The sequence below is a fragment of the Elaeis guineensis genome, chromosome 10 (assembly GCF_000442705.2).
Source record: "Elaeis guineensis isolate ETL-2024a chromosome 10, EG11, whole genome shotgun sequence".
In the NCBI taxonomy this organism is placed as follows: Eukaryota; Viridiplantae; Streptophyta; class Magnoliopsida; order Arecales; family Arecaceae; genus Elaeis; species Elaeis guineensis.
Window position 1 is genome coordinate 21,943,589 of NC_026002.2, and position 27,964 is coordinate 21,971,552.

Below are 27,964 nucleotides of genomic sequence, written 5' to 3' on the forward strand. Positions count from 1 at the left end.
AATTTCAAAGAAATGAAAATATAGAAGCAGCTTCAGGAGATCTTGCTAATACTTTCCGAGGTTAGAGAGGGCTGTCATTTTGTACAATGTTAGTAACGATGAATGCCAAATTAGTATATCAGCCCTTATACAACAAGCCCTCTCCAAAGATGTACAAGGCTCTAGCATTACAGCGAGCAACCTATAGGCCACCATCCTCTGACAAGGCCATTGAATGCCATAGTGGCCGAGATCTCAAGCAGAATAGCAGATGGCAGATGCGCAGCTAAATTTCAGTTCCCCAAATTCTCAACAGCCACTTTTTCATGTTCTGCATCCTCAACTGCACCTTCACTGGTCGGTGACTCTGAACGTACATCACCATTAACAGGGTTAGATGCTTCAGATGAATAGGCACAGAGATCATCATTTCCAGATTCTGGCAAATTTATAGTAACCACACCAATTGACCCAGGTGATCCATCTGCATCATCACCATGCCTTCCTATTGCTGCATCCCCCGATGATGACAAACATTTGCCTACATCTGAGATTACCTCATTAATCAAATTTTCATCTTCACCATGTTCAAGTTCACCATTCAGACCACCTGCAGTCCGATTGATATCAGGCAGGTCACCTGATTCAGATGTCTCTCTCCATTCAACCCACCCAGGTGGCTTCTCAGCTTCATTTATACTCGATTGTCCAGAGTCTTCTTTGGACTCCTTGACAGGTCCATTTGCCAAAACCACACTTTCAGGTTCCCCTGGAGTGGTACTTAACTCAGAAACTTGTAAACATGTTTTGTTGTCAATCAGATCAACATTTTCAGCAACAACAACCTCATCAGCCTCATCTATATTAGATGTTGTCTCATCTGAATTAGGGGATGGTGAAGCAGGGGAACCAGTTGAACGATCATGAACTGCTTTGTCGTCTTCAAAAGCAAACCAGTTTGAGTTTGTGAAGAGTGAACTGGTGCCAGACAGTATTTTGGTCAAACTAGTGATCAGTTGTATAATGATATCAACGTTGCACATTAGAGAAAGAATTACCTATCCTGGTCATCCCCTAAACGAAGAGATGAAATAACAACTTCTGCAGATTCATCATCAAAATAAACATCCTGCAGAACATCATTTGTCACTATCTCAGTTATTTTCTCTACCATACAAAAAAGAAACATTTAATGGAAGATGAAGATGCAAAGTTAAATCTTATTGGCAAGTTTTTTTGTGTTGTCTAACAACCTGGCATAGATAATACACAACAAGACCGAAATGCTGGTGCAATTAGCAAGCATTTAGAATAATTCATTCATTGGAAAAAAAAAAAATCAAAGTTCCATATCAGGCACCCCAAATGTTGTAACCAAGACATGTCATGTGACCAAATCGATTGCTGGATGAACTTTCAGCAGTAAATCACAAAGCAAAATGCAAGGGAATAACAGCCTTGACCATACCTCATCATCTCGTTCAAGTGAGCCTTGAGCCTGCATCCATTAATCATGACACCAATTATTTTTTTGGGGTACGAACAACAAAATACAAAATATAGTTCAGCCAATGAACTGAACATGAATGTATGATTTGACTCGACTTAAATTAGTGTCTGAAAAAAATTTAGACTTAATTCAGGATGACGATGGTGAGACAGATCGAAAGGAACCAATATAAAAATTGTAACAAAAGAATCTGTATCCAACTCCAAGAAAATACCATCTGGATTGGAAACTTCAACAGTACCAAGCATATAAGGTACCTAATTTTCTTTTTTTTAAAAAGTGTCTTATTTTAGAAGGCAAAAAAAAAAAAAACTACTTCACAGGAAACTGTTAAATGGAGACACCTATGTTGTAGAAATTCTACATGTATTTTGGTGTTTTGGGGAAGGGAGCTGCGAATCAAGAGTGGGGAAAAAATCATCAATGACCCAACACCCCCCCTCCCACCCCAACAAAAAAAAACAAAGAAAAAAAAAAAAAGGTTTACATTGTGCATGCCTCAAGAAAATGTGTCTACCTACATAATCTTTCCAAAATAATCTAAAAGAAAAAATCAGCAACAAACTAAATGGGTAATATCAAACAGCACAACGAGTAAATATTTTCTAACAAATAAAATCCATAGTGAAAAAAAATTAACAAAGCTTCATAACACATAATGGAAGATTTATATAAAAAATGTATTTGCTCAATTCAGCAATAGCTTAGTAGTAGTTGTGGTTACAAAAGTATGCAAGAAACCTTGATTTTCAACCTCATGTGCTACTTGGAAAAAATTTGGTCCTCATGAACAAAATTGCCAGACAAAAAAAGAGCATCTACAAGGTCAGTAGGACGACAATACCATGTTGAGCTTACATAGTGCATACTGGAACATAGTTCAATTTTAGGCTCGTGTACTGATTGCCATTTTGAATTTCAAACATCACATTCAAGGCATTCACTAAATGCAAGCATAAAAGAATGATCCTAACCTTAATCTAAAAAGTGAAATAACACAAAAGGGCCTTATATTACAGGTAAGAACTACCAAAGCTATGACAAGGTAGCTTTTCCAAGCCACTTACATATAAGATTTTCTAAATTAAAAAAAGGACAATATTCTAAAATAATTTCTTTCAAGGAAACAGAATTATTTAAGAAGTTTCATCAGAGAAGCTGTCACTGATGTTTTTGCAGCAGATCAGAAAAAAGAAGCTATCATTTGTAGCTCTCACTGCCAAAAGTTAAGGTAAGTTCCTTGACAATTGTTCTAAGAAGCAAGCAATGACAATTAGCATTCACTTACATTCAGTTTCCAGCGCAAAGGATCAAGATTTCACACTAATTCCATCCCATGTCAAATTGATGTTTAAAAGGTAACTGCTAACAAAATATCCTTACTGACTCTTGAAGCATAATTCTAGTTCATGGAAAATTTAAGGGGACACAATCTAAGCAAAAGCACTGCCATTGATGATTGGCTACATAATTACCAATTTAAATTCAATTGATTTCAGTATGAAAACTAACAGCAGACAGAGTGCAAGAGAGTTATAAGTCATTTGTCAAAGCATCCCAGGTGTTTACCTCTTCAATATCATCATTACTGTAGATCCCATATCTAAATGCCTGACTCAAGTTACTTGCCAATGCTGCCACATCATAGTCCCTATCTCGGAAGTCTTCATCATCACTATCCCTCCCTCGGTCCTGTAGTGAAGTTGGACGCCTGCAACAAATGATGAAAAGAGCCAAGCTTACTTCACAAAGTATCAAAATAGAATTTATCTACAGGGACATTGATGTAGATGTTAACACAATAACCTATAGTTAAACAAGCCAAACTAGTAAGCAGAACAGAAAGCATCAAGCATACAAAAAAATCATGCCTCCAAGGCACATATCTAAGCACATGATTTTTACCTAGAGGTCAGCATACCTTCAATTAGCACTTGAGTTCCAATTAATAATGAGTATAAATTTCTAATGCTCATGCAAACAAGTGTGGTTCAAGGAAGTTAATGTTTTCTGATGCATACTTTCAGCTTGCAAAATTTTAACCTAGACATACATCCCATTTATAGGACTTGAATTTGTTTTGCTGAGATAGGAATGGGGACTTGCCCTCCACTATTGATTCTGCTGCCAATAGATTAAGTTCAATCTGCTAGCTCTGCCTTTTGAATTTGAAGGCAAGAAACAGACTGATGGATGAAAACTACATTAAAGAAAGCAGCCATCCCAGCTCTTACTTAAGGAAATAGAAGAAGGTGCTGGTGAGCCACACATTCATACATGTTTATGTATGTCTATCACATCTGTACTTATGAATGCACATATAGTATAGCTTTGGCCTTGAAACTGTTAAAAAAAATCTTGTACCGCCTATTTGTCATATACCAGATATACAGTTTGCTATTTCATATACTTAATTTTTTGACATTGTTGCTAATTTATAAAATCTTATATATCATACACTGGTAAGCGTGAACTTTATTCAAGTCATATGCTGCAAGCATAGGAACAAATCAACAAAATCAACTAAAATAAAAATAAGCCTATGCAAGCGTAAACATTAATCACTTGTTTTACAGCTTATGAATACAAGTATCTTTTAAATTCTATTATACATTTTGTAGCTTTTAAAGACATAGAACAACATGATTTAGGCGACCATGAACTACATACAAAAAGACCTAACAAGAATAAGCATAAAAGTAGTTGATGGAAATAATTACAGATAAAGGTACAAACATAAAAAGATATTGTTTCAACGCAATGTTGAGTTCATTTAGAATCATAGTTTGAGTATTTTCAAGCCTTTTAAAGCTTAATGCATTAAATATGTTATGCTTTTCATTAATTTTGATAATCATCGATATATTTTGTAATTTTTATAATTTTTCAACACTTTTCTCTTTTATTTGTAATTGTCCATATTTACTCTAATTTGTATATTAACTTTTCACTAAGAATATTTTGTTTTCTTTTATATTAATAACTCATCTAATCAAGAGGAACAATATTTGAGCATATTTCATTATAATCCATTTCAACAAGAGAAATTCTTTGTGCACCGCAGGCGGCGCAGAACGCGCACACCATCCGCGGTGATTGGCTCATGCGTGGGACTAGGGCACGGCACACGAAAAAAAAAAATTTCTTCCGGCCCCAAATGTGAGCCAATCACCGCGGGTGGTGCACGCGGTTCTACATCGCCCGCGATGCACAAAGAATTTCTCTTTCAACAATCTAATTAAGCAAGAAAAGTTCCATCCAACTAAAAGCCCATTTTATTTCACCATCTCATTTTAATCTATCATTTTATTCTAAAAAAAGAGAAAGGAAAATTCATTTAGATAGGAAAAGAATCAAAGAAGCACACATTCTAATTCATAAAGACAAACATCAAAATTGAATGTTGCCCATTATAATAACAAAGCTTAGACAAAAATAATAAAAATTAGATCATTAGAACCTTAGATAAATGTGATAATAATAATATTAACAAATTTTAGATAATATTAGAAAATACTGAACAATATATCTATTTAAAAAAATTAGTCATGTCAGTTTGATCAGTTACAACTAGGACTAGAAAAAGGCTCAGACCGAGCTAGCTTTTGTCAAGCTTGGGTTTGAAATTGAAGAGCAAGAAAATCTTGGGCAGGATTTAGGTCTATTCTTGGCCCAACCCAAGCTCGGGACAAAGCTGGAGTCCAATACTAGGCCCAGCCAAAGCCCACCACTAGGCCCAACCCAAGCAGCCCCCCCCCCCCAACCCAACCCATCCCATATCCCTTTCCTCTCTCTGTCCCATGCCCAAGCATCCACTCTTTCTCGATCTCTGTCCTCTGTCCCCTCTTCTTTCTCCCATTCCAGCATCTCTTTCTCGATCTCTCTTGCTCTCTCAATCTCTCCTCTCTCCCTTCGATCTCTCTTTAATATCTCTCCCTCCCAAAATCTCCCTCCTCTCTAGATTTATCTCCTCTCCACTCTCCCTCCTCAATGCCCTCCATTCTCCATTTCCTCTCTCTCGATCTCCTCTCTCTCCCAATTTTTGAATCTCTCCTCTCTCTCCTCGTGCTTTTTAAATCTTGTTTTCTGCCTACTCTATATATCAGGCTAAGATCCAAGGTAGCCAGATTGGGCTTCGAGCTGGGCTCAAGTTAGAGATTGGGTTGGGTTTGGATCGGTGCCAAAGTTTTTTCGAGCCTATGCTCCATTGGAGGCCCGAGAAAACTTTCCAAGCAAGGTTCAAGCCACAAGGAAGGCCAATCCCACCCAAGCCTGGTTCCAACCCTAGTTTTGGCCAAAACTACCAATTGATTTTGGCTGAAACCACCATGACTTTAAAAAACCAAAAATTTCAACCAAATTTGGATCGCTTTCAGCCAAAATGGATCGACTTCAGCTGAAAATTCAAACCTTGCATATACAACATCAAGGTTTAAGAGCCCTATTCCACGAGCTTAAATCTAGCATCCAGACCCTCTAAAAGGTGGTGCCATATTCTTAGCATAAAAGAAAATGACAAGCAGAGAATACCATATCACTAGGAGACCTATTACTAGGAAGAAGATCAGCTCTAGTTGGTTATATGGTTTAACCTTGAGCAACAAGAGAGAAACCATAAGAATATTTACCTGATCAATTATATGATCTAAACAAATGCAACAACCATCCAAGATGCTTGTTAACAATGAAGTCTAAAGAGAAGAGAAGATGAAATTGTGCATAGGGATGTGCTTCATTTGTAAAGCACAAATTAGATGAACAAGGGCAACCTAAAAATCCAAAAGCATGTTAGATTTGATATAAATTGCAAATTTGAAACAATCAGCCCAATCTAGTCAAAGGTTGATAGCAGATTGTATACAATCAAACATAACAAATAAATAACGTGATCAATCTATAATCCCATGCAAAGAAAAGACTCACAATACATCCTCAAAATGCCACAAAACTGCTCCCAAAGTGATGCAAATTTCATATATTCTGAAGTTTTCTTTCCTCAAGACACTCAAGGAGGTTGTGCTTCCCTGGTCTCTCTCTTAATTTTTTGTTAATAATCTCAAATTCATAAGATGAAGGTTTAAGATGAAAAGGAAGGAGAATCACTGGAAATAAAAGGAGATATTAATAAGTATGAGTGAAGGAAGCAAAACAAAGAGACCTACCCACAAGCCCACTGATAGACATTTTCCACCGCGTTTCTTTTAGCCAAGACACTTGTATGCCATTCAACCCATTCACTGCTTTCCTGTAAACAAATCACTGCTAATTAGATTAAATATTTTCAACAACATATAAAAAGCTAAGAGAAACTAGTGATGGTCTCTATGAATGCCATAACAATCTTTAGAATCCAATCCAAATGAATGAAGGAGAATGCAAGAAATATGACATTCATATAATGGAGTTACTAGAAAGAGCAGGGTCAGCATCCAGAGTCTCTATAGACTATCATCACATTACTTGATTGAAAATAACAGGTGCTTCAGATATCCTGAAAATAATCTGAATTTTGAAGTGTTTCTCAAAGAATACTTCTATGCCATCACCATTTTAAATATGTAAAAATAATTTGAAATGCTTCTCAAAGAATACTTCTACGCCATCACCATTTTGAATATGTAAAATCTATCACTACATAATAAAGACAGAGATGCCCATTTGTTGAAGAAACAAAACTCCTACATAACAATTAAAACTTCCAATTCAAAAGTCAGCCCATCAATTTTGCCAACATCACTTGCAAAATTAACAACTAATCAATTGTCATGCAAGACATAATTAAGTTAATATTTATCAAAGACAAGTAGTTGAGAATGATCAACCTGCAAGTATGTCTGAATTAAGCTGTTGTCATTCCCGAACTGACAAAGCTTGTTAGCTATGCGTGTCATGTGACCCACACTTCCTATCCTCGGAGGTGATTTTCCCTGCACAGATATTGTTGGCTGCAAAGAAATAGTCCACAATACATGGTTTACCAAATATTTTCAGCATATGTACATTTTATATTTGTGGAAACACATTAGGGAAAGGGTTGGGGTTGCTGAAACATGACAGAGAAAGCTAATCATCCTAACAATAAATGGTTACCTTGCTCAAATCCGTTGACAATGTAGGCTGTTTTTCAGCTGCTAGAATTTTACCAACAACGTCGCAGTCGTGGAGAAGATGTTCAATTAGTGGAGTATTCTTGCTCTCTAAGCATGATACTACAATGTTCTCCACATGGTGATGCAAAAAATTGTTGTAAGGGTACCTATATTAATCATGAATTGTCACAACACTGAGCTTCATGGATTTCAACTTGATAATTTGAATTCTCAATAAAACGCAACTTACTCAAAAAACAAATCTATAACACGTTTTATGGCTCCTAGCCGGATCAGTTCCTTTTCAGCAGAGTCACTACCAATTGTCAATAAAACAGAGATGAACTCCACAATCTGGAAAATAAAACAACCATTTTGAGCTATAATATCATGGAAAAACTATGCAATAATTTAATCATTATAAATCCTGATGGGCCTGTCCAGCTTTCTAGATGGAAAAAAATATCTCATAGTTTTCTGTTTTCATTAAAATACTTTGCAACTATTGAGTATTGACCAATAGTAATAACCACAGTAAGATAGCAATCCATACTTCTGAGTAAAACATAAGTAATCCACCATTGTAGTTGAATGCATTTACTCTACAGACTTGCAGAGGCTGATATCATGAGGTATCTAAGAGTATACTCCTGTTGCTACTTTTCCATTTTTAGGAATGAAAATTTATATGTAAAAAAAAAAGATTTATTAGATATCACTGTAGAGTGGCTAATTTTCACACAATCAACTATACTTTAAGCTTTTCAAATTTAACTAACAGGTTCATTTTAGAAATGAACAATATCTTGTATCCATGTTGGACACACATGCCTGTGTCTAAATTACACTATCAGAAGGGATTGCAAAGTTAAAACACATCATCTAACACCATATACAAGAAAAACAAGAAAATCAGTCCAAGACTTTTTCTAATTGAGACCTTCAAACGATGCTTTCCAAGGGGAGGCTGTAGGTTCCCATATGTGGTAGGCAATATGCTTTCAGAAGAAGAAACATCCAACAACTTCAGTAAATCACCTGCAATATGATGAACAATCATGTTTCATATACTCTAAACTTTAAAAAAGAAGATACATAAGGCTGATAAACATAGTCAGAACTTATGGCTCACTGTGGGAAATGGCCATCATAGGTTATAATGGCAACTCAAAGGTAATAACAGTAGGACTAATGATATAGTTAACAATCAAAGTTGGTATTTAGCAGAGCCCCGACATTGTAATATAAATATAGCTGTCAGAATGCAAATTTCTAATTGGAGACAATGATGCAGGAAGAAATGTGTAGGAATATGCAGCATGAATTTTTAACTAGATTATCTATTATCATGCACATGCATATTTTAATGTTAAAGTATCAAACAAGTTTCCAATTACATGAGGCTAAAAAACTAACAAGAAAAATAATATCTATAAGTATATGATGTCATATTCAATAGGTTCGCATATTTTCAAGTGGGAGAAAACAATATGTCCACCATGATCATAAGAAAAGATCACCATTATTGGATGGATGGAGCAACAACACAGAACATATTCAAAATAAAGACACAAATACATGTAAAACATGTGTTCGCAATATTACATAGCAGGACTCTAATGAATTTGGTGTTTTGGTGCTCTACTGTAAATGTACAAAATCAAAAGCATGGAAAGCAGAAAAAAGGGGGGAAAAATCCTCGGAAAGAAAATTTGAATGAAGAAAATAACATCCTGCCAAAACCTTAAGGTTTATCACCAGGAGGCACTGAAAAAAATACCATGCCAAAACCTTATGTTTTATCAACAGAAAGCACAGCCCACAACCATAGTGCAGTCTCTTGACATTGGGAGGAAAAAAAAAAGGGGTTATCCAACCAATTCAGCATAAAGAATAAAGTGATAACAAGTGGACCGAGTTGATACAAAAATAATATTATGAAGCATGCAATAGATGATAGGAAACAAACCCAGTAAAAATTAGAAATTCTTAGAAGTCATTTATCAGTATCAGCTTCACATCAATTCAAATTCAAAACCAACAATTAAGTTCTTCACAAAACATATTCAAAATAGTAAAGTTCTTAACAAATATATATATAAGCATTAAATGTAATCATTCTAGGGTTCAGAAAGGCTCATTAAGGTCTGACTTACAGCCAGTGAGTTTAGTAATTGAAGAGAGGTGGTGGACTGGGATAAGCACATTCTATGAAGCCGACTAGCATACAAAAATTGATCTGATCCACAAGTTTGTTAATTTCACTCAACACTGGTTTTCCTAAACTGCACTTTAGATAGCATAAACCATAACCAGCAAGCATTAAAACCATCTAATTTAGGCTTGCTCGATGGATGAGAATTTATTACAGTCCAATAACGTGAACGCCATCACCAACACAATTCCTAAACTGAGGACACACTAAATAATTTCTTGATTACATGCATTCCTGAAGACAGTATGCTTTTCAATTTACCTCTTGGAAAAGCTACTCTCAATGAAAATAGTCAGATTACATACTGGATAGTTTATCAGATTGAATTGCACTAAATTATGTCAACTACTCTCAAACTAATTAGCCAAATAATTGGATATCGCCCTAAATTGTACAATATCAAAACTGCAATAAGGTCTGGTTTCATGCCCCCATACAGCTGTACGCCTGTACCACATTAAAATTTATTAGAAGGTCAAAGACAACAACATGAAAGTAGCGAGGAAATAAATATGGAACCTACATAACTATTAATAACGAATGAAATGGGCCACAAAAAAATATTGGATGTCAAAATGGGAAACTTAAAATGGCCATAAAAAATTTGGACAACAATTAACAGCAGTTATCCCAACAATTAAACTTGAGATTCTGAAACTTCAAACACAAACTGTTACTGTTGTGTGATAATAAAACTAGAATGCTCCTCCATAAATGTCTATAATTTCAAATTACAGCATTCCACCAATAGAAGCAGCCACCTACCTAAGCTCTCCAGCATGCCATCAACTGTCTCAGGACTAGCAGCAACCATTGTACCATGACTCAGCTGGCTCCGAAATGATTGATAGGAAGAAGATAATAGTCTTTTAGGATCTAACAAAGATATACATACAGACAATGAGTGCACTAGCACAGATTTCGGTCTCGAATCTTCCAGCGCACGATGAAATAATCTTCCCACGAAACTGCATTTTAACATTAAAGTGTGGTCGTCACTAAAAGTAATGAAGGGTTGGATATTAAAAATAATAGGTTCAAACTCATCGATATGATTTATGAAAACCTAACATTACACAACTAGAAATTCTAAGAAAAAGTTACCTTGGACTGCAAACCTTAGCAGCAAGACCTGGAGGGGCATATCGAGTTATGGCACAAAGGATCTCCGATGCATTGGCATGCACTTCAGCAGAGTCCTGTTCCAGTAAGGCAAAAAAAAAAAAAAGAGGTGATTGGTATAGAAATTTACAGCAATCAAGGAAATAAGTTTTCTTTCAATTGCCATAGATTAAAATAAAACTGAATCTAAAACATCAAAAATTCAAAATTATGCAAAGCTTTATGATTTTGACGGACACATGCCTCAATTACAATGTCTAAGAAATATAAAGTCATGTTCAATAGCAACATAAGAACACGTAGGTCCAAATATGCAAGCCAACAGATACTCTAAAACTTGCATATAAGAAAGTATCAGCTAGTTTAAGGAAAGCTCAATTTTACAATGAGACTTATGAATCTCTCTAGATGAACTTTGGCAATGCTTGACAATGATCTGGTAATGATGTGAGTGGCATCAAACCCCTTATCCTGAAAAACCTAGAATAAAGTTATGGTAACATGGGAGTTTTTAACTCTCCTTCTATTTCCCTCTTGTGATAAGATAGCTAACTTAAACTAGAATTGTTGGCATAACATATGAAACGATCGACACCAAAATCACAGCCCACTATATGATCTTGTTCATTTCCTCCTTAGAGACTTCCTTTAGGGGGCATTTGGTATGGGGTGATCTATCCAAGATCAAAAATGATGTGGGTGAAAGTAATGAAATCACCGTATTTGGTTGCATCACAGTGATCCTATGTGGCAGTGATTTCAAATCACCCCCAACCCAACGATGGAATACCCATCCTTGAGGTCGGAAATCTAAGATCACCCCCCCCCACGCAATAATCTTAGGCTAAAATATAAGGACACAAATACCCCTCGGTCTAACAAAAAATATTGGTATATCATATCATCAACATATTATATCAATATTATATATATGATATTATATTATATTAGATATTATATATGATATGTATGATATATATTGTATTATAGTATATTATTAATCATATTATTGTCATATTATTGTCATATTATAATTCAATGATACTTTTAAGTTAAAATAAAAATATCTTATTATACTTTATATTTATATAATAAAAATATTTAATATATTACTTCTATTTACCTTATTTTTCTAATCAAAGTAAATATTCATATTAATAAATAATATATTAAAAGTATAAATAAAATATTAATTCTATAATACCAATTAATATATTTTTAAAGGATTAATAATTTATAAGACTAATAAATATATTTTTATAGAATCTATTAACTATTAATATATTAATAAATGTAGTAATATTTTATTTATAATATATGATTAATAAATATATTTTTATAGAATATATTATGAATAATTTTGGTATTATATAATCAATAATCTTAGATTCGCATAAAATACTAAATAGGTTACTCATAGATACCCGAAAATCTTTAATCATCGAATTATGGTCTATCAAATGTAGTGATCTTAGATCACTGGTGATCAGATCACCACAGGATTTGGATCACCAAACGCTACCTTAGAGGTGCATGACAAGGCTAAACCCATCTTGATGGGAAAAGGTTTGTAATTATTGTTATCACATGCAATTATCATAGTTAAACAGTGAATTATTATATGACAGAAGATTAAAAAATGGAAAAGGAGAAGAATAATACATCATTTATAACTCCCATCAAAGAACAAAACCCACTTATAAACAGTATAAAGAACCTATAACCGATGCTATATAAAGTATTCAGCTACAAGTAAACATGAAAGGAAAACTAGTGAAAATCCACAAGTCCTTAACCCAATGTATGTAAATTAACTCTTCTAAAGAATCAGACGTCTAAATGGCGAAATTGCTCCTTCAATTCCCACCTATGATAACTAGCATGCTCACCCAAAAAATAATTAAAAAAATCCATGCCCTTTATTATTCATACATTTGCCCAACATGACGAACTCACATTCTAAAAGATAAATAATTTAGCATATTCATCCATTATTAAGACATGAAATGTAACCATAGATCACTAAAAGTACAAAAAAAAAAAAAAAAAATCCACTGAAGAACTGTGTTTTCTTGATGTAGAATTTTAACATTCTGGGCTATGGATGCTCAAAAAAAATAAACTACTTGCCAGCATTTTTATAGACCATGCATTTGATGACTATGATCAAATTTAAAAGTTGGTTTAAAAAATCTGGTAGTTTATCCATGTGTCTCTGCTCTAGTAGATGTGCAAACATAATACAGCTTTAAATGTTTGACCAAGGAGTCTCTATATTCTTTCCTATCAAAAAAAAAAGTTTCTATTTTCTTTGTTTTTTTTTGTGGGGGGGGGGGGGGGAGGAAGTGGTTGTTTTTGGTTGGTGGGTGTAAACTAATACAAGACCCAATATACAAAAGACACCACCAAAACACGTACCGATGAGCTAAACTTATCCACTATCATCTCAAGAACATCTGTATCTTCTAACCATCGCATTGTATCCACATAGTTGGAATACATATTTTCATCGGCACCAATCAACCGAATCAGCACCTGCTTGAAAAGTCAATAGAAGAAATGGTAGGAGCATAATGAGAATGGCTAATGATTTGTATATTGATTAGATGTGAAACAGTCAGTTAAATAGATATTCACAACTTCTGAATTGCTGACCTCCATGATAGATGTGATGCCAATGAGATCAACAAGTTGGCGGATTATCTCCGGATGGCCCTAGATAGTCATCAGGACAAGATGTCATTACAATGCAACGCATAGTTATGAGAAATGCGAACAAAAATAATTAACACAAAACTGTACAAATTTTTCAAAAGAGTATGTCTTAATGCAGATAAGAGAGTAAAACTAACTAAAATCCAAATAAAGAAAAACTGCAGGATAAGGGACATCCATACAACTTCGGCTGTTTACTTTGCCCCAATACAAGGCTGTCATCAATGTCAATAGGTATTTCTCATAACTTCCTAGTGGAGATTCTAACACTACAAAACAAATGAAGAGATTAATGGTTTGCAACATTGCATTCCCCATCACATGATGGTAAGTACTGCACCAAGATGTCCCCTGGTTGCAATACATGAAACAACCATCCGCAGGAAGCCCCTTTTAAAATTATTACCCAGAGCAAGCAAGAAATAACATTGCTCCATCCCTCCCTTCTAGGCCCAATTGGTTTCATTATTCTTGGACTTCCCATTTAACTGAATATGGGCTTAGTTCCACCTAATCTTACAGTCATAAGATTACAAGTAAGAACCTATTACTCTACCTCCTTTAACCAAAACTTTGGAACAAAAGCAACAAAGTGAAATCATAATGTTACAAAAGGTAAGACAATGACTTGGATTTAACAAGGCAAACGTACACTTACTCCCCGTATCTTCATGTCTGTAATTTCTGCTCCTATATCAAGAATGTAATGAGGTTCTTTTAAAATAAAAAAGAACGTAGAAATAGAACCAAACATCAAAAAATAAGGGCTGAAAAACAAAAGCTAAACAAGGTGAAAGACCAGGAAAGAATCTCTGATTTTAATCCTAGTGCCGGTGGGCATGCCAACCACCGACCCGCATTGCACATGCTGTGCCATTGCATACAGGCATGACTGTTCTGCACTGAAATAAGGAATTAAATCAATACCCCTTTTTAGCTAAAACTATCTAAAAAGAATTAACAGATGTCATGATATTGGCCTAGCATGGTGCATGCTAACAGGCATAGAAAAACAGTCGAAACCTCGGAGAGAACCATAAACATTATCAATTAGCCAATCTGGTAAAGCCCCTCGGTGGTTGCACAAAGATACTTGGGAAAAAATTTGACCTGCTTATTGGGCGGGCCAGGCCGGACTCAACAAAAGGGACAACAGCCCCGAGCCCAGCCCCATCCGGTCTTGCGCCTCCTTCTTAGGCCCAAGCCCACTCCATACCGGAATTCGGGCTTTTGGGACAAGCTGCAGTTTCCACCAGAATTTTTTTTCCCTTCAATTGCTGTTGAAGGAGGAGGCTGAGAGGAGGGGAGGCGGCGAGGAGGCAATGGGGCAATGGGGCAAAGGGAAGTGGAGGTGGCAGGGAGGACGCCGCTGGGCAGCAGGGAGGTGGGGAGGTAACATGAAGGCTGGAAGATGGGCAGGACTCAAGGAGGAAGCAGGGAGGTAGGGAGGCCGTGGCGGGGCGGCAGGGAGGAGGCAATAACGCCAGGAGATGGGAAGGACTTGAGGAGGAAGTAGGGAGGCCGCAAGGAGGCGGCGGCTGGGCAACAGAGAGGAGGCAGCAGGGCAGTAGGGAGGCGGGGAGGGGGCGAGAAGGCCAGGAGATGGGGAGGAGGCGATGAGGCTAGGAGGTACAAAGAAGCAAATCACAATAGATTGGGAAAGAGGGTATAAGCATAGGAAAGTAATTATGTAAATTATGAAGGATACTTAAGGTATAAATTATATATTACATAATATATTTATTAATTTAAAACTTATATAATCGGATTCAGTCCGGGTCGACATAAATCCGACCCCAGCCCATTTAAAAGGCAGGCTACCCACACCGTGTAACCATTTCCTATAAACCTCTTCTATCTAAAAATAAAGAACAAATAAATTTTGTTTAGACTAATGAAAACCCATCAGTGAATTATATATCTCTAGAACTACTACAGCCAAGAAAAAGAATCAGGCCATCACAACATCAACAGCAATTCCTATTCTAGTTTACTCTCTATTTTCCCACATCTGAAAGCAAGCCAGGTTTTGCATGTGGAAGGTAATAATAAAATCACAATTTGGTAGTAACAAAATGGGTTGATAAGTTTCATATAGTTTGAACTCATGAACCTAGAAGAACTAGATGTCTGTTGCTTCTCAAAATTAACTATACAGAGATTATGTACAGAAGCCACAATTTTTCACGTCCTAAAGAATATTAACTAGCAGGGGAAAAACTCCTCAAATTTGCACCAAGAAATTCCTAACCGAGCTCAAATTAATATGGAAGACTCTGAATAATACAAACATTCAAGCAAGTGTCCTATATGTATTTCCCAGATTCAGCATGGTCAGTCCAGCCCTCTGAAATAGAGGTACTTACCAGCCAAAGCAACTGTCTAGTGAGATGAGAACAACTTTATGAGGGTACCTCCATATGCACCAAAAAAATAAAGAGGGTACCTCCATGAGTGGAGGTTCATGGCATAAAGACTCTCCAAAACTCATAAGCCTTATCCCAGACACCCACAGCCACCTTTCACCATAATTTGGAAGAGATCCAATTGTCAAAAGCAAATTTCAAAACCAAAAAAAGGGTTCAAGTCCACCCTCTAGGTTCTCCTTTCCTTGTACAATGTAGCTTGACTACATGTTTCCAGAGAGTTCTATCATCTCCTCGAGTCAAAACAACTCATTCCCAAAGTAAGAAATATTTCCAAGTGTACTATAAGACCACCCTCACTTAAACTTAGAGCTGCTTTCATCTAACTAGACTATATCCCGCATTTCCCTCTAGTCCTTTCCTTAGTTTTCAGTTGATGAGAGTCAAATCTATACACAAACAAGGACCAACGAAACATTGAATATTATATATTTGGAAAAAATTAAATAATGAAAGGTACCTCCATCTATAGATAGAAGAATCTACAATTTGATTTTTCAATCAATAAATCCCTAATCTAACTTCCTACATCATCAAAAAACCAGGAGATCCCCATAATACTTTCACAGAAGCTCCTACATCACAACAGAAAATCAAGTACTCCATCAAAACAGTTATCAATATTGATTCAAAAAAAACAGAAAAAACCATGGTTCTCTTAAGCTCATTCACCCACTCATAACAACCCAGTCATATTTCAGTTCCCTCAATTGTTCATATGAACATCATTAAGCAGCATTAGCACAAACAGGAGTAGTGTTTTCTGCACCTTGGCCATTCAAGAGACAATGAAAGAAAATCTTTGAAAGCTCTTTGACAGAACCTGTTCTACACTAAAAACCTCTTAATTTAAGTAAAAGGAAAAGTTCGAAGAGATGTTCACTAAAAAAAAAAAAAAATCCTTTATGAATACCATAATGAGTATGAAGTATTAAAAATAAAAGCAATGCAGGTTTTAACCATATCAGACTCAACCTAAGATCCAATTTTCTTCATAACAGATAAGAGTCACCCCTGATCCGCATGATCTTAAGCTTTATGAACAATCATCCAGACTTCTAGCCTTGTATCCCTCCTATACAATAAGAATCTATTGGATACAACTAGAACAGTTATGAGAAAGTGATGGTTATAGGAGCATCCTTTTTTTTCATACAAATAAGTGCGATGAAATTTAAAGGCATCCAACTTTCCATGAGTTTAAGGCATTTGCATTTGTACTAAACTAGCAAACCTCTAACATATCTGATCAAAATATTTTGGACACCCTAATTCCTGGGAATAAGAGATGCCATATCATCCTATATTTGAGGATATCGAGGTCTTTATATAGGAAGTTCTACTGGCTGTAAATTTACTCAAGCTAAAAAACAAATATGAGAAAAGAAGCTCACATGAGATTTTATGAACGAACTAAGAAAAAAAATTAATATTTTCTCAACCACTCAAATTCCCATTCATCTTGATAATAGTATGTGTTCATCTATTGGCACATAGATCATGTCTCGAACTAAAGATTCTCAGGAGATTTCTCTTCTCATGAATTACCTCCAGCATCCCAACCAAATTATTGCAAAGTTCCTTTTCTTGTTCTTATGCCTCATATACAAAAGAAATAAGGGACCAGTATCTTGATTTTGTATAATACTAACTAATAGTACTACCCATTAACCAATGTTTTCCATCAAAATTGAGCTCTTTGCTGAGTTTTTCATGCCATTCAACAAGTACCAGAGTCTCCCAGATTCTGATCCATGAAAAAGCACCATTACTACAGAAAATGATATCTTTAAATGCCCCATTCAGAAAGAGATCCCCATATATGAGCAGAGAGAATTAGCTAAAGAAGGTAAACAAAAAGCAACAACAGACCGATTGAAGCAAGAAAATCGAAGAGTTCAAATAATTCAAATCACGCAAATGCTATCCTGCTTTGCTTATCAAAGAATGTTCTGGACAACAAGATCCTTGAACTTATCTGTTTTTTTCTTCGGACATAATTTTGACTAATGACTGAAATTCTAAGTGGGTTGTCAAATGATAGTCTTCGTAAGCACCATTTCTGCACAATTACATGGCCATTACATCCCAAGATGAGCATCATATTTTATGTGAGTCAACAGGATTGCACACAACTGTCACCAGTATGATCACCATGTTTTCAAATTTGCCAGAAAAAGGATTCATGCACCTATCCAATAGTTTGATTGAAGCCATTTTTCACACATCATCACCACGATAGGACAGCACATACAATCATATTTGTCGGTATAAACCTTTTCATCTGTAGACAACATCTTGTTCTCAATTCATGAATGGAAATATCCCAAGCAAGTTCCCACTGGAAAGTACTGATTTTATAAAAAAAAATAAAAAAAAAAAGGACATATGTTGACAGTAAGACATGCCCCACAGAGGCCAAAGGGAAACTGATTCTTTACAACATGCACCAGCATACCAAATCAAGAAAGAAAACAGGAAGGAAGAAAGCAACTCCATCATTGAGTGCTAGACAACCTCTTTTTTTCTTTGGTAATGGTGCTAGACAACTAAGTCCATGCGCATGTTTGATTTTCATATGGATACTTTGCTTTAGGTGATTGGAGATGGTTTCAGCTGTAAGGTGATAGAGGTCCATATTACAGAAAAATGATAAATGCAGTTTGACATTGTTCTCGTGAGTTCTATAATTTTTCCTGGTATCCATTTACTTTCAAGTTTTGGGTTTGATAAAATCTGGTTAAACATTTTTATCACAAGTCTCATGACCAAAAAACCCTTAGTTATTCATAAACAGAATGGTGGGTCACCTGAATATAACTGATAAGAGGGACTGTCTTCCGCAGCATCAGGCATATGACAACCTGGCACAATCAACATAGCAGGTGCGAAGGAAAAGTTTGTTTAGAGACTATAGGAAAACTTTAAAATAGTGTAAGATCTCTTGTATTTTTTCAAAATTATATTTCCTTTCTTGATGTTCTTAATCCATAACATACAACAAGAAAGATTCAAGAATACCTTACTGAAGTAACCGGCCAATAATGTACTATGTGGGTGATCCGGTTTTAGGAAAGAGAACAACAAATTCATCAGCTGCAAAACAACAAAAAACACAGAGGAAACATATGTAAATTAAAAAGAAAAACTAACCATGCTTAACACAAACTGAAACTATGCAGGACTGATTTTTTAACAACAAAAGGAAAATATAGGTATGAGGAATATATGTACACAAGGTTTTAAATTCTATGGGACGAAGGTTTCTCAGTTTCTCCATGGAACGGGACATCCCGCTGTCCCATCCTATCCCGACAACAATCCTAATCATGCATCTCAATAGATATCCTCCATATCTCTCACCTTCTTCTTTCCTTTTTCTTTTTTGCTTTCTTTCCTTCTTTTCTTCTATTTTCCTTTCTTTCTTTTCTTTTTTTCTTCTCTCTTCTTTTCTTTTTCTTCATTTTCTTCTTCCTCCCTTACACTTTTTCCTTTTCTTCATCTTTCCTTCCTTTACTTCTTTCCTCTTTCTTCTTCTCTCCTCATGTGGATGGGTTTCGGAGTCCTAAACCCATCCCAGTCTTGTATGTACATATATATGCATATACACACAAAAACTGAAGAGTATATGATAGATAAACTTACCTCCTCATCCTCTACCAAGGTTCTTAGTATAATGTCAACCTCGCAAGTAAATATCTCACATGCAATAAAAGGAAACCTATACAACAACATGAAACAAAAAAAGTCAAAAAAAAAAAAAAACACACAGGAAGGTGGCATGACAACAAATTCAAGTGCCAATTTATTGTAATTTACTTGAAAGCCCGTTTCTTTTCAGCATCCTCAGGAGCTTCCTCTACAATATAGCGAAGCAATTGCTCCACTTGAGCCCTGTCTCTCAAACTGCATATGCAAAAATGATGGAAGGGTAAGTGAAATTACAGCAAACTATATTCAACTGAAAAGTAGACATATTGATTTAACAGTCAGACATTTCTTCAAATATTCATAATACATATGTGTGTCCATATACATACAAATGTACAAATACGCATGCATGCATGCATACATATACATACATGTATGTACATATGTATATATGTATATATGTGTGTGTGTGTACCGTATATATATGTATCTATGTATGTGTGTGTATATATGTATATGTATACGTATATGTGCATATAAATATGTATGTATACATACATATACATATGTATATGTATGTGTGTGTGTGCGCGCACATGCGCGTATGTATGTATATGTACACGTGTGTGTGTGCGCATGCGTGCGCGCGTGTGTGCGCGTGCGTGCGCATGTGTGTATATGTGTATATGTAAATATACATGCATACACACACACACGCACACACATATACATATATATATATACGTATGTACGTATGTGTGCATGTGGACAGATACATATATGTTATGAATATTTCATATGTATGTGTGTGTGTTTATATGTAAATGTATATCATTCCCATAGCTTTTCTCATCCATCTTAACATAAAAATCCATTGAAACTTTGAACTTACTGACAGAGTCAAGGACCCTTTTCTTAACTCTACTTGAAAAATTCTAAAACTTACACTACTTAAACTTTTTATCCATTTTCTAAAATTTTGGTAGGATCTGCCAAAGAGCGTAACCTAAATCACGTGCTTACAAAAATATAGTTTCCACTGCCGCAAATGGCAAAAATTTAATTCTTTCAACACATACAAAGACTTAAGTGTCTTGACCTTAAGTCCCTCTCATATTTTTTCCCTCATTCTTCTCCCTTTATCCATTTTTTCCATTTCAGAAGGGGGCTAGGGTGTACTACCTCCTAGAACATTTCTAACATTCAATAATTTCATTTTCCATATCTTTTTCTCGAATTTAGCATATTAAAAGCACCACAAGCTATTTGAAAGTGTGTTAAAAGGATAAATCAGATAGGAAAAGAAAATAAAAGTTAATTTGACTAGCAAGCAATACTTTACTGATAACACACTTATGTCAACATATCTTGTATTAATAATGTATTTATCATCTCAGATACTTCCCACCAGACATGATAAAATATAAGGGGTTCGTTTGCGTTGTCAGCTAGGAAGATCGCATTAAGCCTTTCCCCCAAGAGTCCAGACCTACCCAGTTTCAATTCTTAGCTCATCAAAGTTTTATAATGTATTGAAATATTCCTATTGTGTTTAACTATTTCCAATATTTGATAAATATTAGATTTTCATTGTCATTATCTAAATATCATTAATAATGAAAATTTTCTATTATTAGCTTATCAAAATTTTATAATGCATTGAAATATTCCAATTGTATTTAACTATTCCAAATATTCCATATATATTAGGTTTTCATTGTCATTGTCTAAATATCATGAATAATAAAAATTATCTTAGTTTTCATCTTTGCTCCAGATTATATATTCTTTTCCTCATTTAAGCAATCAAAAATGCTGACTGACCCATGGATCATGCTGAAGTGTAAAGATTATTTTAATCAGGAAAAGATAATTAGTATAAAGAATTAGACCGCCTTATCATTCCTTTTAAACAAAAAGGTATGAGAAAATAAATTAAAAAAAGCATAAGTCAGATTGATGAAAATGCGGAAAAGATGAAGACATATCATATGAAAGACAAGCGAACAAGAACAAGATGGGAGAAGACAAAGGAGTAGAGAAAGATTTGAGGTCCCATTAGTTATTCGGCGACCTTAAATGACCAATGCAGAAATTTTACTTTCTTTTAAATATAGGAGCTCCTTGGGAAGCTATAAGTGGGTAACTGGCCCTCCCAGGTTTTTTTAATAGAGGGCCAAACCATCTCTAATTAATGTACATCAATTATTTTGAAAACGATATTTCTTCGTCTATCTTGACGGTGCAAGTCCATGCATAATCTTGGATCATCAATCCTAAAGTCACCAAATACAATCATTCACCTCTGTAATGTATATGATTCCTCGATATTTAAACCTCAAAATAATATTTTCTCTACTGCAACAAATACCAGCATAGACCAATATCCACCTTTTCTTCCACCTGTAAACATGAATCTTTTGTATAACACAAGCTTCCTAAACCCTATATAACCCTTGCTTCCCAAATCCTATTTTCCTTAAGAATACAGCTCTAGCTGTAAAGTTTGAGGTATTTCAGATCTGACTTACAAATTCCAGCAACAAACTGATTGCTTCTTACAAATATTTAAGCCACACCAAACATGATTGTTCCTACTCAGTTACCTGTTCCTGAATCAAATATCTACACGAAAAACTCAATTACAAGTTAATTATCCATGCCATCCCAAAATAAATTTATATCCTTCTAGAATCCTCACATGCCAGAAAAAAAGTTTACAACCTTCTTCCATTTAAGAATATACAAGTATGTGGGCAATCATTAAGGTGAACTACGACCAAGAGACATATCTCAGATAAAATAAAATTCAGCAATTTGCAAATCAAGTGACATCCATTGCTTGGTCATAGTGTTGTATTGCAGAAATGTATAGCCAACTTAAACTCAATGGTTTTGTTGGGGCTCCAAAGCTAAAAGGGGTGGCAAAGGTAATTTATTAAGTTTTGGCTAAGAAAGTAGCTAGGGTAATCTAATATTGGCCAGGGTATTGGATTTAAATTCTTCTATAAGATTTTAATAAGAACTAGATCAAATATCAAAAAGGAATAAGTGGTGATTTTTGGAGATATTCTTTTTCATGATTCCATCTTCGATTTTTTTTATAAGAGCGATTAGTAGGAAGCTTTGAGGAGCCTAGTAAGCTTCACACTGCTCAAATGGAAAACCAGTTTGTTCTCCGCTTCACACTACTCAAATGGAAAACCATCTGGTTTTTCAATTTGAGAAAGATAATTCATATTGTCTAATTTTTGTTCAGAGCTAAATAGATTTTTAATTAAAAAGAAAATTACCAATATTTTTTGATAAACATAGACACATATGCTTCAAGCAACCTGTTAACTCCATAAAAGTTTCCCACAAATGCACAACAGAAAACTCTATATATATATATATATATATATATATATATATATATATATAATTTAGATAGATAATGAAAGAACTATTATTAGCTATACATAACTCTAGAATGGGGAAAAAAAATCACTCCCACTGCATGGACACTTTTGCAAGGACACATCGATTCTAACTTCACATTTTCAAGTTGGATTTTGAGACCTGATGAGATTAACATCGCATCCTAAAAGTTGTGACCAAGCATATTGGAGATTAACGTGGCATCTTTAAAGTTGTGATTAAGCATGTTGGGGAACTTGAGCATAAATTTCACATCAAAGTCATAAGTCACATTAGGGTATGCCCTTGAAAATTATTAATGGTGGATTATTCAGTGATCTATATTATTTATAATAAACCCCAAGCAACAAGTTGTTGCAGCAAATGTTTAACTGATAGAACTACCAATTTAGAATGCTCGGGCATGTCAGAACTTCAACCATCATATATTTGGATAGATGACATATAACTTTATCAACTTCAAATGTTCATCATCATGGCACACCCTTCATCTTTGTAAAGGCCATAAATACATTGAACAACACCAATTGAGAATCAATCCATTTGTTGAGTCAGCAGAAGTGCAGACAAGATATTCCGATTGGTCATCATATTGCAAAGCATTTGGTTGCATTCTACTTGTAACTCTTAACTCGAAAATCTTCACTTCCAGCACCAATTAAGGTAAAATAGAGGTAAAATAGATACAAAGATTAAAACCTTACATATACAAATCCAATTTTAGATCAGACTGAAAGAGAAGAAAAAGAAGGAAGATGTTTGATCAAGTCCATCATCAAGAAAGATGATGAGCAGATGAAACCCAGCTTCTTCTAGAAGGGAAACGGAAAAGAATTTCAAACATCATATCTGAAAATAACATATAACATATTCCCCTGAAAGGGCCAAACTAACCAATATGTGTGTATGCATAATTGTCTATATTTTCTAAAAACTATGTAACTATAATCAGTGATATAAGGCTCGAAACTTTAAAAATGCAAAAAAAAAAAAAAAGGATGTTCTTGTCAAAAGAAATGATACTGCCATGCTTACTAAACCTTTTAAATTTTACTAATTCTCAAAATTTTATATTAAACTATAATATTATATGACTGCTATATATACATACATATCAACTAAGTATAATTGTGAAGCAAGTTTACTGTACTTTACATTTCCCAAACATCCCAATTAGGTATATCAGACATCTCTATAAATTCAAATGCCACATCATGAACCTTTTTTATAGTTCAAATATTGCCATTCATGTAATAATGTTTGCCAACTATAGGACCCTTTTTCCAGCTTTTTCAACATTTCAGGATTCATGACTCAAGCTGACTCAGATATGGTTGCCATTGCCCCCCACTTAACAAAGAGGAGATAGGCTTACAAGATTATCTTATGTAGACATCCATCAACTGTGTGGAGGAAAAAGAAAAGATGCTGAACAGTTACAAGGAGAGCATAAGTATTCATATCAAGCTTAAACATATACTGGGTGGTTTTTGGCTTTCAATTTCACCTATGCAAGATGTTTGGTACATATAGGTCTTCCCCTGCTATTGATGATGTTTGCCTTTTGTTTTGCATTTCTAAATAAAAGCTTTGTGTTGTTGACTTTCAAGATGAGCACACACAATCTCCATATCAAACAAGCTATTCTAAAAGCTTTACAATTTGACAGATTCTTCTATCTGAAGTTCTTGAATCAAGGAAAGTTTAATCTTGGACAAACATTTAGTTCTTGAATTGTTTCTTTGTTTGAGATGGAGTTTTCACACACATCAATGTTGTCATTTCACCTTGAATGAATAACATTCAAAATGGTCCTCCCTTCTAGTGCACTAGTTTCTAATGTATCCAGTAATTTGGTGGTGCTCTTAATTGAGCAGAAGTACCATTAATGAATATGTTGCTTGATAATTCTTTCATAGAATACATGGATAAGTTGCCCCCTTTTAATTTTAAAAATACATTATCAGTTCATATGGCAAAAAGAATGAACAAGAAGCAAGCAAAATATCAAAGGTAAACATCTAATATACCTAGATATTAATGAGGTCTCACCTAAAAACTGGAAACAAATGAAGAAATAAACTCTCAGAAAGTAAAGTCAGAAAGGAAAAGCTCATTACAAATTAATAAGACGGGTATTCAGTGCTTTGCATTCTTGAATTATTTCATCCTCATCAAGAAGCTCTTCCAACGTAAAGCTTTCCTTGTCTAAAATAGTATCCACCTGAGTAATAAAAACGAAAATGGATCCAAAGAAAAAAAAAAAAAACAGCACACTTGCATTACTAACAGATTGCTGAAAATAACATCACCTACAACAATAAAAACAGTAAAAATTTTCACTATGACACCAGAAAAACAAAAAACCTTGCATTAATAGATGATATGAAAGAACATACTTCGAAAGACAGCATAAAGGTAATCATATAGGATATAGGAAAAAGGCATACCTCCTGATAAAAATACACAGTAAAGATGATAAAACAACAAACTGTATAGATGTGAGAAGCATAGAGGTCATAATCATGGATATCAAACTCAAAGAAATAGTAAAAGTTAAAACAACACAAACTCATCACACTTCCCAACAAAATGAGACCTGATCATGGACCAGAAGGCTCCACATAACAGACAGACATAAACAATAAGAAGTTCAGCCTAAATTATGATGTGGCTTACATCCATAAGAATAATTCTAAAATTACAAACTTATCCAACAAACCCAACCTTCAGGCTTGAAAGATAGCTTAAATACATGGTGCAAGTCACTCGGTCAGCTCTCACATGCCTCAATACTTGTAGATGCAAAGTCCATGTGAGTATTGCATACAAATTGCTAAAAAAAAAAAAAAAATGATACATTGACATACAGATGAATGTATATCGACAGGAGCTTGACGGGCATTTTCAAAGAAGGATGCCCAAAAATGAAAGCAACTATAACTTCTAATCTCAGAACCAATAATTCTTTCAAAAGGTTGGCAAATTTGAGATATATGTGCCATTCATATGTGAGTTTCAATTTTCTGCAACACAAAAATGCAATACAATCATTTCGCTGGGCAATCAAGAGATGAAAATATAAATATTGTTTGATGAAGAAGAAAGTAGAGTAACATCAAGATTAAGACGAATAATGCTGGTCGCACACCAATGAAACCACGAGCAACCATCGGATTAGTTGCATTAAAATCCATTCATTCACCACAACAGAATAGTGAACAATGTTATGTTCATGGGATCATTTGTTACTATTGTCATCATGACCATGAATTCCAATTGGAACCCAATGGAAGAAAAAAGGCAACAAACAATGACATGGGTTCCCGGAGTATATCAAAGCCAAATGGATTATCTATATTCAGCAATAGACAAAGACCGTGATGTCAAGACAGCATTATAGAGCCATGCAGCAATGTGTGGCAGCATATTTTCATAGGCAGAAGTACAAGCAATCAGGACAGAACCGATTGTCACAATTGTTATAACGTTGCAGAGGTTAATGTAGTTTACCCCTTTCTACGAATCAAGTCTGACAGACAAAGATCTTATATTGATTCACCAATCTGCAATTTGTCCTACATAAACTGCCCTAATCATTCTATAAACTCCCCTGAAGCGCTTGTCTTAAATAGGAAGCTATAGGACTGCATCCACGATAGCTTTTCTTCTTTCAATTGCCCTGCTTTATCGAATTCAAATCGTCCAAAGTGAAAGAAGGAAAAGCGACCCCTCCTAAGCTTCACGATCACATTTAAAACAGCCAATTCAGTTCATTGTATGATCCGCTGATTCATACGAAAAAAAAGAATTCACACTCAACAGCAATATATAAAAAGAGATTTATTGGTATTTTCGACACTGAGGGAAATATGGATGCGTTCAAAACAAAAAATTCCAGGCCTCAAATCTAAATCAACACTACTCACAAATAACAACATAAACTCAATCCAAATACCTACTCTCTAAACTCGCAGCGTTGACAAATACACAAAAACCCAAACTGTCCCACGGATTACCCGATTACACCCTCATATAGGAGTAAGAAACTAATCGAAAGAAAACGATAAAGAGCTTTCAAACTTACGGGAGAGGCCGTGGACAATCCAGTCATGCGCCAGAACATCTTGACAGCCCCAAACGAAACAGATCCCAATTGCTTCCTCGATTCCCTAAACCTCAGATCTAGGGTTCCAAGCGCCGGAAACCGGATTCAGAATTGCCAATAGAATGCCCTAAAACTCCAGGGATGAACCAAGATACCAAAAAAAAAAAAATCCTAGAATTCCTCTTCCAAGGCCTCCAATCTCCCCCTTCCCAGAGATCAAATTGAGGATTGGATCGCCCGCAAGAAAACGACCCCGTGAAGCGAAGAAGGGGAGCGAAAGAAAGATTGAGACGAGGAGGGGAGGGATCGAAGGGTTCTATCGAGAAGGTATGGAAAAGCGGAGAAGGAAAAGAGAGGAAGGGAACGGGAGAGGGAGGAGGAGGTGGGGGAGGGCGAGCAAACCCTTCGATCGCGGGATGGTGTGTTTTGGGTGGAAAAAGGGACTTTTATGGGGTAATTATTGCCATACTTGTGGTATGGGAGGTGCTTAAATACTTGGCTTCCATTGGTTTTTGTTTCATCTTTATTTGTTTATTTTATTTTATTGGATTCTAATGGGTTGGCCGGAAGTGGTGATAGGTACGAGTCAATGTATCTAAAAACTTTTATTGCGAATCACATCTCTTATTACGCACTATTTACAGCTCGAAACTCTTCTTGTCGTCTCTTCTGAGACATCCGATAAAACAAGGAAACTCTCCTGGTGGATATTTGCAAAGCAAGCTAGAA

General features: G+C 35.2%; 1 protein-coding gene across 2 annotated transcripts; it reads right to left on the reverse strand.

Annotated features, from left to right (window-relative positions):
* Window positions 1–19: 19 nt before the first annotated feature.
* Window positions 20–27,637, reverse strand: LOC105059799 (uncharacterized). 2 transcript variants are annotated; one of them, XM_010943240.4, is made up of 19 exons: window positions 27,215–27,637; window positions 25,248–25,351; window positions 19,876–19,962; window positions 19,702–19,777; window positions 19,078–19,152; window positions 18,867–18,920; window positions 13,571–13,630; window positions 13,334–13,450; window positions 10,898–10,992; window positions 10,559–10,761; window positions 8,519–8,616; window positions 7,829–7,932; window positions 7,580–7,745; window positions 7,312–7,434; window positions 6,652–6,734; window positions 3,059–3,200; window positions 1,448–1,477; window positions 1,038–1,108; window positions 20–957 (listed from the first exon to the last, which is right to left on the reverse strand). In XM_010943240.4, exons 1-19 carry the CDS (start codon window positions 27,251–27,253, stop codon window positions 273–275), a joined length of 2,412 nt encoding a protein of 803 aa, XP_010941542.1. In that variant the 5' UTR covers window positions 27,254–27,637; the 3' UTR covers window positions 20–272. The 2 variants fall into 2 exon arrangements, with proteins under 2 accessions (XP_010941542.1, XP_010941543.1); XM_010943241.4 differs by lacking the exon at window positions 1,448–1,477 and having other exon boundaries at window positions 27,215–27,433.
* Between the last annotated feature and the right edge of the window lie 327 nt (window positions 27,638–27,964).

Excerpts from the sequence above, each read along its gene's own strand:
- LOC105059799 (XM_010943240.4), bottom strand. The coding sequence starts at position 27,253 with ATGTTCTGGCGCATGACTGGATTGTCCACGGCCTCTCCC. Across the intron at positions 10,993-13,333 it reads TGGATAAGTTTAGCTCATCG|GACTCTGCTGAAGTGCATGC; the intron begins GTACGTGTTTTG and ends TTACTGGAACAG. Across the intron at positions 8,617-10,558 it reads TGGCATGCTGGAGAGCTTAG|GTGATTTACTGAAGTTGTTG; the intron begins GTAGGTGGCTGC and ends ATCATATTGCAG.